This window comes from Bos indicus, chromosome 14, assembly GCF_029378745.1.
Source record: "Bos indicus isolate NIAB-ARS_2022 breed Sahiwal x Tharparkar chromosome 14, NIAB-ARS_B.indTharparkar_mat_pri_1.0, whole genome shotgun sequence".
Taxonomy (NCBI): Eukaryota; Metazoa; Chordata; class Mammalia; order Artiodactyla; family Bovidae; genus Bos; species Bos indicus.
Genome location: NC_091773.1, coordinates 58,175,939 through 58,188,083, shown reverse-complemented (window position 1 = coordinate 58,188,083; position 12,145 = coordinate 58,175,939). Strand labels below are relative to the sequence as shown.

At 36.5% G+C, this 12,145-nt stretch overlaps 1 protein-coding gene across 9 annotated transcripts in view; it reads left to right on the top strand.

Annotated features, from left to right (window-relative positions):
• OXR1 (oxidation resistance 1) overlaps nucleotides 1–12,145 on the top strand; it is a 557,562-nt gene that overhangs the window by 503,844 nt on the left and 41,573 nt on the right. For all 9 annotated transcript variants that reach the window (XM_070803074.1, XM_070803076.1, XM_070803075.1 and 6 more), the window contains 3 exons: nucleotides 464–648; nucleotides 3,772–4,529; nucleotides 11,564–11,732. In XM_070803074.1, the coding sequence (XP_070659175.1) occupies nucleotides 464–648; nucleotides 3,772–4,529; nucleotides 11,564–11,732 (1,112 nt within the window). The remainder of the gene's footprint in view (nucleotides 1–463; nucleotides 649–3,771; nucleotides 4,530–11,563; nucleotides 11,733–12,145) is intronic.

Below are 12,145 nucleotides of genomic sequence, written 5' to 3'. Positions count from 1 at the left end.
TTATAGTGGATTGGGTTATAGGCACATTATTTATTAAACTTGCATTGTCTGCATGAAACTATTTGATACCTTTGGTGAGGGAACAACACAAGAAGTTGTGTGCAAACTAATGTGAAACAAGGCTCATGCCTTTGGAGCACTGTAAGGTCCTCCATACACTACTGCAGTTATCTTGCTGATGTAACTCAACAGTTTACTGAGGCTGCAGATTTTAATTCCTGACTCGACTGATTGACGGTGAATATAATATTCTTTGTACTTTGCCCTGCTAACAAGGAGAATTTACTGGGAAAATTTGGGTATTATTAAAAACATTTTCATGAGAATGCCATAGTGCTTGAGTGTACTACTTTTGTGTAAGGTAGGTGGCTTAACATGGGAAGAAAATCAGTAAAAATATCTAAAATAATTTTTGGAAATGTAAACTTTGAAGATTAAACATTATTTTCTTTTTTCATCTTAGGGCACAGTCAGTGGTGTATTGCTAGTTACACCAAATAATATAATGTTTGATCCACATAAAACTGACCCATTGGTTCAAGAGAATGGCTGTGAGGAATATGGCATCATGTGTCCAATGGAAGAGGTGATGTCAGCGGCAATGTACAAAGAAATTTTGGATAGCAAAATAAAGGAATCCTTACCCATGTAAGAGTGATATTTATACTCCTTTGCAGTTTTATTTCATCTAGTTAGTTGACCTTGGTCTAATAACTCTTAAGTATCTTTTAGTAGTTTTATTATGGATGCTTTTCATTTTATCAGTAATGAAACATAGTATTGAAAAGATTATTCTTTATGCACTGGAATAGTTAGGAATTGTTTTAAATTGATATTTGCATATTTGATCAGAGAACCTGATATTTAAAAATAACCTGTAGTATTCATTTAATTCAGTGTTTACCAGCCCTTTTTCTTCAGATACAGAATTCATAATTCTGTTATTTTTATTAGTAATTTAAAGTAATATCAGTAATCAAGGATACCTTTCAAATTTTCCTTAGAAGAGTCTGGAGAGTTGGGTGTGGGATTTGGGAGAGGTCATGAGCAAAGACCTGACATTAATAAAACTAGAGCAGCTTTGTCTTTTATTTACCGATTTATATGTTTGCATCCTTCTCTCTCAGGAAAGTATAAAATATAGGGGAGAAGACCCACAGATTGCACAAGTGTAAAGTTAACCTTGGAATGTACTGGTTATGGATGTTGTGTGTTTCAGGTAACAGGTGTGAGGTTACAGGTCAGCACAGCCTGTGAAAGTAATGACAGAGAGAAAAGGGAAGGATAATAAATAAAAGAAGAAAATAAAAGATAGGTATACAAAGAAAGGAATAGGAAAGTACAAAGGAAGAAAATTGAAATAGAAAAGAGCTTCCCTCCTTCTGCTGCTAAGTCACTTCAGTCATGTCCATCCCTGGGATTCTCCAGACAAGAACACTGGAGTGGGTTGCCATTTCCTTCTCTAATGCATGAAAGTGAAAAGTGAAAGTGAAGTCGCTCAGTCGTGTCCGACTCTTAGCGACCCCATGGACTGCAGCCTACTAGGCTCCTCTGCCCATGGAATTTTCCAGGCAAGAGTACTGGAGTGGGGTGCCATTGCCTTCTCTGAAGAGCTTCCCTCTTTCTATTTCTTCATAATTTATCATTCCTTTGTCAACGGTTTAAAAACTGTCTTCACTTTAACTGATACTGAGATTTCTGTCCCTATAATAACCTACAAAGTTGATAATGATTGTTTTAAAATTAACCTTTGTGAGATAGAACTACTTACAAAAGAGACTTACAAAAGAGAGAAAGTTATTTTTGTTTCTGAGGCAGACTACATAAATTGTTAGAATACCTAAGGTAGAATAAAATCATTTATTTAAGAATGTCCATTATACCTGCCACCCCAATAGATAACTGTTTTGGCTTGGTAAATCATCTTTAGAGGTGCAGATTATTCCTAAGATTGCCTCTACTATTAGTTATTTAATATATCATCATCTAAAATCAGTCTGAGCAAATAAAGATTACAGTGGCAGGTAGAGAGGTGAGACAAAGGTGAAGGAGTGAAGGATTAGATTAAAAGAGAATTAAGATTATAGCTATGTCAGTCATGAGAGATCATTTTCTCTTGCCCTGATTTTCCATTTGTGTTAGGATACTTTGGGATTTTATTGAGTATTATGTGGTATGGTCCATAACTATTCTACACAGATGCTGTGGAACTCTTCCTCTTGTAAATCACTTTTTTTTTTTTTTATCATTTAGAGCATCACCTGGAAAGACCATCTATTTGATCCAAACATTTTTTAAAAATTATTCCAAAAAGACATTTAAATCCTGCCTTATGAATTGATTAAAAACAAATATCTGGCAACAGATCAGATAAATGAGTCCTGTGGTTTTGCAGAATAATGTTATATATGGTAAAAATGAGGTGTATAAGATTTTATTGGTTTGCTCTAGTCTTTTACTGGGAAGTTGATTTCGAAAGTATTGTTCAGGAACAATAGCAGCATGACTGACATTAAAAAAAAAGTTACAACACTTACCTAAATCTGTGTCCTGTTGGATATACTTATTTTCATCTCTTACCTAAGGCTCTTCTACAGATAGTGTCTCAAACCTTTTTGCTGAGTTCCAGGACTCTTGCCTGGAAAATCCCATGGATGGAGCAGCATGACATGCATGCTGCAGTCCCTGGGGTTACAAAGAGCCCCACTTCACTTTCTTTCAGGACCCTTATGTGCAGTTTTAGTCGATCACCAGTAGATGACACTGTTACATATTTAATAGCACAGACTAGATGCTTGGATTTCTTAAGGTGAATCAATCATTGCAAGGAAAGTAGAGATAGGAATTGGACTTCAACTAATTGATACTTTTTAAAAAAGTATCAATTATAAAAATATCAAATACTAGAATAAGAGGAAAAGAGTTACCCAACTTCACCATCCAGAGGTCACCAATAAATTTTGTGTCAACTTACTTCCCAGTCTTTTCTATTCTCAAACTTGCATAAATATTCTTTTCCCACTAAAAACTTATGTAGTTTCCATTTACTAGTTTTTAGCCATCATTTTAAATTGTTGATTTGTATATCATGCTGTAGTGTTTGTACGGCCTCCATGCAGAACTTACACTACCTAACCTTTGAACATTGGTGCTTGTATATTACAAATGGCATTAAACATGGAAATCTAGAAGTAACGATGAATCATTCAGCTAGCTAATATCTAACCTGTTAGCTGAACAAGTTCTCTTAGAATTGTTAAGAGTTGTCACTGGAACCATGAAGAATTCCTCTAAGTACTTTTGCCTTGATTCTGTTCAGGCTGATTTTTAGCTTTGCATTTGAGTCATTTATTTTAGTTTAATTTCTATTTAAATCTATATAAGCACTATGTGTGTGTACATAGTATCAGTCAATGTGCTTTATTAAACCATTCAAAATTTTAATCAAAACTTTAAGCCTATTTTTCATATTTCATCAGTGAGTAAATTTTAGTTTAGAAATACAGCTTCACCCAAAAGTTGTGTCTTCAACTTCTCTTCAGGTAGATCAGTTCAGTAAATCTAACATTGATATTTCCCATATCTTAAGTAGTTGATGCAGAAACTTAATTACTTGTTCTATATGAATCAGTTTTTTAGTATGCTATTAAGAGATGTATGCTTTGTCCTTTTAGAAAAGCCTTTTTAGTGATATTAATTCAGTGTTAAGTTTGTGGAAAATAAAATTCTATAATTTAAAAAATAATAACTCTAAATTTTGTTTACTGACAGAGAGATAGATCAGTTATCAGGAAGGGACTTCTGCCATTTAAAGAAAGTGACAAGAAGTAATACTGATGAACTAGACTCAAGAATCCGTGATGCAGCTAATGACAGTGCCAGCACTGCTCCTAGGAGCACTGAGGAGTCTCTTTCTGAAGATGTGTTCACAGAATCAGAACTCTCTCCTGTTCGGGAGGAACTTATTTCTTTGGATGAGCTACGACATGATAAATCATCTGGTGCGTCATCAGAATCTGTGCAGACCATCACTCAGAGCGGAGTAGAGTGTTTAGCGGTCATATCAGAGGCTGCTAGTACTCCTGATCACTTAAAATCTGGTTCTGGACATACTGCCAATGAAGTTGGGACTCTTTCTCTTAAAACTGGTTTAAATAATCTTGAAATGCCCACTAAGGAAGGAGATCAGGCTGCAGATAATCTTCAAAAAATATCAGGTCTTAAAGAACAAAGCACAGGTATAAAAAAAGATAACCAGGATTTTCCTCTTGATGAGAATTCACTACATCAAGAAGAAGTTGAAAAAGAAAGTATGCCTTGTGGGGAAGCAATAGAATTAAAACAAAAGCAAGTTGTCGACAAAGGAAAACAAGGAAGGGAACAAAATCAGGACTCAGAGACTGAGGTAGAAGAGCTACGGAACCTCTGGAAATCCCATTCCATGCAACAAACTAAACAGCAAAGGGAGACTATGCAACAGGTGTCACAGAAAGAAATTAAGCATAAAATAGCAACAGCCGATATAGAAGGTAAGTGTTGAGGAATGTATTAAGTTAGTTTGTCTTACTGTGTATTGTCTCTCTTTTTGCTCACTGACTCAAAAGCTGCTGTATCTTAGGCCACTCTGAAGGATAATCTAGTGGCCCTTGACTGATGTTTCTATGGGACAAGTACATAGTGTCTGGTTTCTACTGTCTTATCTCACAGTGGATAGTACACATATTGAGCATCTTTTCCACCATGTTTAAGCATTCCTGATTCACTACATTCTGTCTTTAAACAATTTATTTCTTAAAAATGCACACAAGTCTATAATACCTATGATTTCTCCCCCCCTTTTTTTTTCATTTAGTTCTTGGTATGTTACATCATTAGAATACTATTTAAAATTGTGTAGTGTGTTAGTTGTTCAGTCATGTCTGACCCTTTGCAACCCCATGGACTGTAAGCCCACCAAGCTCCTCTGTCCATGGAATTTTCCAGGTGAGAATACTGGAGTGGGTAGACATTCCCTTCTCCAGAGGATCTTCCCAACCCAGGGATTGAACCTAAGTCTCCTGCTTTGCAGGCAGATTCTTTACAATCTGAGCCACCAGGGTAACCCCTTAAAATTGTAGATCAGATCAGATCAGTCGCTCAGTCGTGTCCGACTCTTTGCGACCCCATGAATCGCAGCATGCCAGCCTCCCTGTCCATCACCAACTCCCAGAGTTCACTCAGACTCACGTCCATCGAGTCAGTATTGCCATCCAGCCATCTCATCCTCTGTTGTCCCCTTTTCCTGCCCCCAGTCCCTCCCAGCATCAGAGTCTTTTCCAATGAGTCAACTTTTCTCATGAGGTGGCCAAAGTACTGGAGTTTCAGCTTTAGCATCATTCCTTCCAAAGAAATCCCAGGGCTGATCTCCTTCAGAATGGACTGGCTGGATCTCCTTGCAGTCCAAGGGACTCTCAAGAGTCTTCTCCAACACCACAGTTCAAAAGCATCAATTCTTCGGCACTCAGCCTTCTTCACAGTCCAACTCTCACATCCATACATGACCACAGGAAAAACCATAGCCTTGACTAGACGGACCTTTGTTGGCAAAGCAATGTCTCTGCTTTTGAATATGCTATCTAGGTTGGACATAACTTTCCTTCCAAGGAGTAAGCGTCTTTTAATTTCATGGCTGCAATCACCATCTGCAGTGATTTTGGAGCCCAGAAAAATAAAGTCTGACACTGTTTCCCCACCTATTTCCCATGAAGTGTTGGGACCGGATGCCATGATGTTTGTTTTCTGAATGTTGAGCTTTAAGCCAACTTTTTCACTCTCCACTTTCACTTTCATCAAGAGGCTTTTGAGTTCCTCTTCACTTTCTGCCATAAGGGTGGTGTCATCTGCATATCTGAGGTTATTGATATTTCTCCCGGCAATCTTGATTCCAGTTTGTGTTTCTTCCAGTCCAGCGTTTCTCATGATGTACTCTGCATATAAGTTAAATAAACAGGGTGACAATATACAGCCTTGACGAACTCCTTTTCCTATTTGGAACTAGTCTGTTGTTCCCTGTCCAGTTCTAACTGTTGCTTCCTGACCTGCATACAGATTTCTCAAGAGGCAGATCAGGTGGTCTGGTATTCCCATCTCTTTCAGAATTTTCCACAGTTTATTGGGGTCCACATAGTCAAAGGCTTTGGCATGGTCAGTAAAGCAGAAATAGATGTTTTTCTGGAACTCTTGCTTTTTCTATGACCCAGCAGATGTTGGCAATTTGATCTCTGGTTCCTCTGCCTTTTCTAAAACCAGCTTGCACATCAGGAAGTTCACAGTTCACAAATTGCTGAAGCCTGGCTTGGAGAATTTTGAGCATTACTTTACTAGCGTGTGAGATGAGTGCAATTGTGCGGTAGTCTTTGGCATTGCCTTTCTTTGGGATTGGAATGAAAACTGACCTTTTCCAGTCCTGTGGCCACTGCTGACTTTTCCAAGTTTGCTGGCATATTGAGTGCAGCACTTTCACAGCATCATCTTTCAGAATTTGGAATAGTTCAACTGGAATTCCATCACCTCCACTAGCTTTGTTCGTAGTGATGCTTTCTAAGGCCCACTTGACTTCACATTCCAGGTTGTCTGGCTCTAGGTCAGTGATCACACCATCGTGATTATCTGGGTCATGAAGATCTTTTTTGTACAGTTCTTCTGTGTATTCTTGCCATCTCTTCTTAATATCTTCTGCTTCTGTTAGGTCCATACCATTTCTGTCCTTTATCGAGCCCATCTTTGCATGAAATGTTCCTTTGATATCTCTGATTTTCTTGAAGAGATCCCTAGTCTTTCCCATTCTGTTGTTTTCCTCTATTTCTTTGCATTGATCGCTGAGGAAGGCTTTCTTATCTCTTCTTGCTATTCTTTGGAACTCTGCATTCAGATGTTTATATCTTCCTTTTCTCCTTTGTTTTTTGCTTCTCTTCTTTTCACAGCTATTTGTAAGGCCTCCCCAGACAGCCATTTTGCTTTTTTGCATTTCTTTTCCATGGGGATGGTCTTGATCCCTGTCTCCTGTACAATGTCACGAACCTCATTCCATAGTTCATCAGGCACTCTATCTATCAGATCTAGGCCCTTAAATCTATTTCTCACTTCCACTGTATAATCATAAGGGATTGATTTAGGTCATACCTGAATGGTCTAGTGGTTTTCCGTACTTTCTTCAATTTAAGTCTGAATTTGACAATAAGAAGTAATTGTAATTTGTAATTGCCAAAGTTATATAATCCCTTCATTTTTTAAAAGTGTAATTAGACATAAAATCTGTTTCTGAAATTCTTCCAGGTATTCACAGGTTCCATCATTGTCTGGTTGTTTTTCTTTAAAATGCAGTACTAAAGAGACTTCCCTGGCTGTCCACTGGTTAAGACTGTGCTTCCAGTGCAGAGGGCCCAGGTTCAATCCCTGGTCAGGAAACTAAGATCCCAGATGCCATGCGTTGTGGCCATAAATGAATTAAACATTTTTAATTTAAAATAAAAAGCAGAACTGAGATAAATTAAATACCATTTTCTCTTTCAATTTTGTATTTTCATACTGTTTACTTTTGAAAATTATAGTAATAGCTTTTATTTCTACTACACAATGATTCTGCTTTGTACATTATGTTAAAAGTGGTATAACTCAAGTATCTTAGCTAACATTTCTCATATTCTATTGGAGTATTGATTTCAGATTAATCTAATTTACATATTTCTGTTTTATAATTAAAATATTAATTGTTCAGTTCAGTCGCTCAGTTGCGTCCGACTGTTTGCTACCTCATGAATCGCAGCATGCCAGGCCTCCCTGTCCATCACCAACTCCCGGAGTTCACTCAGACTCATGTCCATCAAGTCGGTGATACCATCCAACCATCTCATCCTCTTTTGTCCCCTTCTCCTCCTGCCCTCAATCCCTCCCAGCATCACAGTCTTTTCCAGTGAGTCAACTCTTCTCATGAGGTGGCCAAAGTACTAGAGTTTCAGCTGTAGCATCATTCCTTCCAGAGAACACCCAGGGCTGATCTCCTTTAGAATGGACTGGTTGGATCTCCTTGCAGTCCAAGGGACTCTCAAGAGTCTTCTCCAAAACCACAGTTCAAAAGCATCAATTCTTTGGCGCTCAGCTTTCTTTATAGTCCAACTCTCACATCCATACATGACCACAGGAAAAACCATAGCCTTGACTAGACGAACCTTTGTTGGCAAGGTAATGTCTCTGCTTTTCAACATGCTATCTAGGTTGGTCATAACTTTTCTTCTAAGGAGTAAGCGTCTTTTAATTTCATGGCTGGAGTCTTCCCCAAAATAAAGCCTGACACTGTTTCCCCTGTTTCCCCGTCTATTTCCCATGAAGTGATGGGACCAGATGCCATGATCTTCGTTTTCTGAATGTTGAGCTTTAAGCCAACTTTTTCACTCTCCTCTTTCACTTTCATTAAGAGGCTTTTTTTAGTTCCTCTTCACTTTTTGCCATAAGGGTGGTGTCATCTGCATATCTGAGGTTATTGATATTTCTCCCGGCAATCTTAATTCCAGCTTGTGCTTCTTCTAGTCCAGCGTTTCTCATGATGTACTCTGCATATAAGTTAAATAAGCAGGGTGACAATATACAGCCTTGATGTACTCCTTTTCCTATTTGGAACCAGTCTGTTGTTCCATGTCCAGTTCTAAGTGTTGCTTCCTGACCTGCATAATTGTTAAAATATGCATAAAATAAGATTTACGAGTTTAACCATTTTTAATGTAAAATATAGGAGCTTTAGGCATATTCACATTATTGTACAACCATCACCACCATCCATTTCCAGAACTTTTTCATCTTCCTGAGCTGAAACTCTCTGCTTATTAAATGATATCTTCCATTCTCCCCTCCTTACAGTCCTTGGCAAGCACCATTCTATGTTTTCCTTTTGTATGTGGCTTATATCCATTAGCATAATGCCTTCAAGTTTCATCTATGTTGTGGTGTGTCAGAATTTTCTTTCTATATAAAGCTGAATAATATTCCATTGTACACAGCACATTTCCTTTATATGTTCATTTGTTGATGGACATTTGAGTTGTTTACACCTTTTGGCTGTTGTGAATAATAATGCTGCTATGAACATTAGTGTACAAATAATTTGTTTGATTTCCTTCTTTCATTTTTTTTTGGTTACATACCGGAAGTAGATTTGCTGGATTGTATGGTAATTCTGTGTGTACTTTTTTGATGAACCACTGATCTGTTTTCCACAGTGGCTATACCATTTTATAGTCTCCCCAGCAACACACTAGGGTTTGATTCAATTTTTCAAAACGGAATTTTCTTTGCATTTAGATATACTGAATTTCGGAGAAGGCAATAGCAACCCACTCCAGTACTCTTGCCTGGAAAATCCCATGGACAGAGGAGCCTGGTAGGCTGCAGTCCATGGGTCGCTAAGAGTCGGATATGACTGAGTGACTTCACTTTTACTTTTCACTTTCATGCATTGGAGAAGGAAATGGCAACCCACTCCAGTGTTCTTGCCTGGAGAATCCCAGGGACGGGGAAGCCTGGTGGGCTTCCTTCTATGGGGTCGCACAGAGTTGGACACGACTGAAATGACTTAGCATAACATACTGAATTTAGATATACTGATATATACTGTATATAATTTACATATACTGAAGACCTAAGGATTATATTCAATAGATGTTAAGTAATTACATTCTATAAAAGCTTGAATATTTTTTCATTATTCAGAGTTAATGTTCATTAAAGAACTTTTGACAAATATGTTGCTTTTTAGAAAATTTATAAACAATTACCTGGAATTCATCACCTGGATTTGATCCTTGTTAATATTTGATGTATTTATCTTTGCTCTTTAGTGCGTATGTGTATCTACATACACACATTTACATATATACACATATACAATATTGATATAATTTGTATATATCTTGATATGTGTATAGTTTTCATATAAAATTAGGATTACATGTAGTATAGTTTCTTGCTTTTTTCACTTCATATTTTATGTCATGAACATTCTCCTGTGTCATTATACAGTTGACCCTTAAACAACTCAAGGGTTAAGGGGTGACACATACTCTTTCCCACATTCAAAATTTTATGTTTAACTTTACAATCTGCCCTCCATATCTGTGGTTCTGCATACATGGATTCAACCAACCGTGTAGAGTAGTATTAAAGTATATATTATTTGAAGATCTACATATAAGTGGACCTGTGCAGTTCAACCCCGTGTTGTTCAAGAGTCAACTTGAACCTGTGTAGTTCTTTTATGGTTTTTAATGGCCCTGTAATTTAGCTATTTCTGTATTTATTAAGACATTCACTTGTTATTAACAATTGATATTATTAAGATTGATGTTGTGACGAATGCTGGCATAGATATCTTTATTTGATATGTTTGTGTTTGGTTGTCTTATGTTCTGAAATCTTTGAAAATGATAAAATGTTGCATTCTGGTTGACCCAGTAATTTAGTAGACTGCTCGTATTTTATTGCATTTGTTTGGGTGCAGGGTTTAATTGGGTTTTCCTTTTATGACATTACTAAAAGGAGAAAGTTTGGTAGATATGTTTAGATAGGTGTTCCTGGATTGCTGCTATTTGGTTTCTTCTTTTTTGTATGTACATATGGAGGGAGGACAAGAAAATTAGTTTTAAGTAGCTAATTTTAAGGAACTTGAGATTCTATATAGGGAAGTATTCAAAGTTTCTGATCTTTTATCATAAAACTATATAATATAAATATATAATGGAATATAATTGTGAGAAGAGTAGTAAAAGTTCATTCTTTTAACCTGATGCAAATGCTGGGGCTCAGATAGATTATGTATCTTGCACAGTGTTACACAGAAAAAAGCCATGACTACTATCCAGATCTCCTGACTATAGCAAAGTGCTTTTTCTTCCATAGTATGCCTCCTTTGTAAGCCAATGTCTAGTTTCCTGAATTGATCCTTATTGTCAGACCTTCAGTGTGTCATATGGCAGCATCTGTGGTTGGAAGGGTTAGAGATAATTCAGGCTTAATAAACTAAACAGATGGCTGAATCTAGCATATTGTTTTTGTCACACCTTCATATGTATGTAAAAGCCTCAGAAACTTTTTTACTGAATTTTTTCTGTAACAACCATATTACAGTAAAACTTTGAAAATTCTGCAAACTTATTTAGATATTGTTCTAGAAAGATGATAGAGAGTATGCAGAATATTGTATATGTATGTGTATGAATAATTACTTTAGTGTGGTTGTTAGAAAAATTTAACCAGAATTTCTGGATCTTCCACATTTTTTCCTAATACCCTTAGATATAATATCAGTTCATATCAGTTCATAACTCGGGTGTTAGTTTATTAGTCTTGCTATACTTGTCACTTTTGATGAAAAAATATACAAGCTACTTAAGAGAATTCACCTTTCAGTAAAGTAACGTTTTATTCTGTAATTATTTGTCAAAAGTTTAGAGATAAACATTACTTAGTCTAAATTTTTTTTAATTATTCAAACATGGTGTATGGGAATTGAATAAACACTCTATCTCAATTCTAGGTTCTGCACTTTTAAAAGAAAAGAGAAGGCATCGATTGCATAAGTTCTTATGTCTCAGAGTCAGAAAACCTATGAGGAAAACATTTGTATCTCAAGCAAGTGCAACGATGCAGCAGTATGCACAGAGAGATAAGAAACATGAATATTGGTTTGCTGTGCCACAAGAAAGGTAAAACAATAACAACAAAATCTGGAAAACATTGAGATTCCTTGAGTTGAAATTATTTTATATAACAGTTCACACCAGTAGCAAAGTACTGAAATAGTTTATGATTAAAACCTGACATTAAATGTGTTCAAAATCAATTAGCTCCTCTTTTATACTCTTTAATTTACCCCACTTTTAATTTTAGTCCCCTTTGTGGTTTAATGCAAAAAATATGAACATATACCTCGTGTTACTAGTAAACAGTCATAGTTAAAATGTTTTAGATCAAGAAGGTTCATTAAAATATTAACTGGTACAGCCCCACCTCAAGGCAGGAAATGATACAATTTCTTTTTTTTTTTTACTTTGTATTTTGTTAACTGGTATAGCCAGTTATCACTGTTGTGATAGTTTCAGGTGAACAGCAAAGGGAC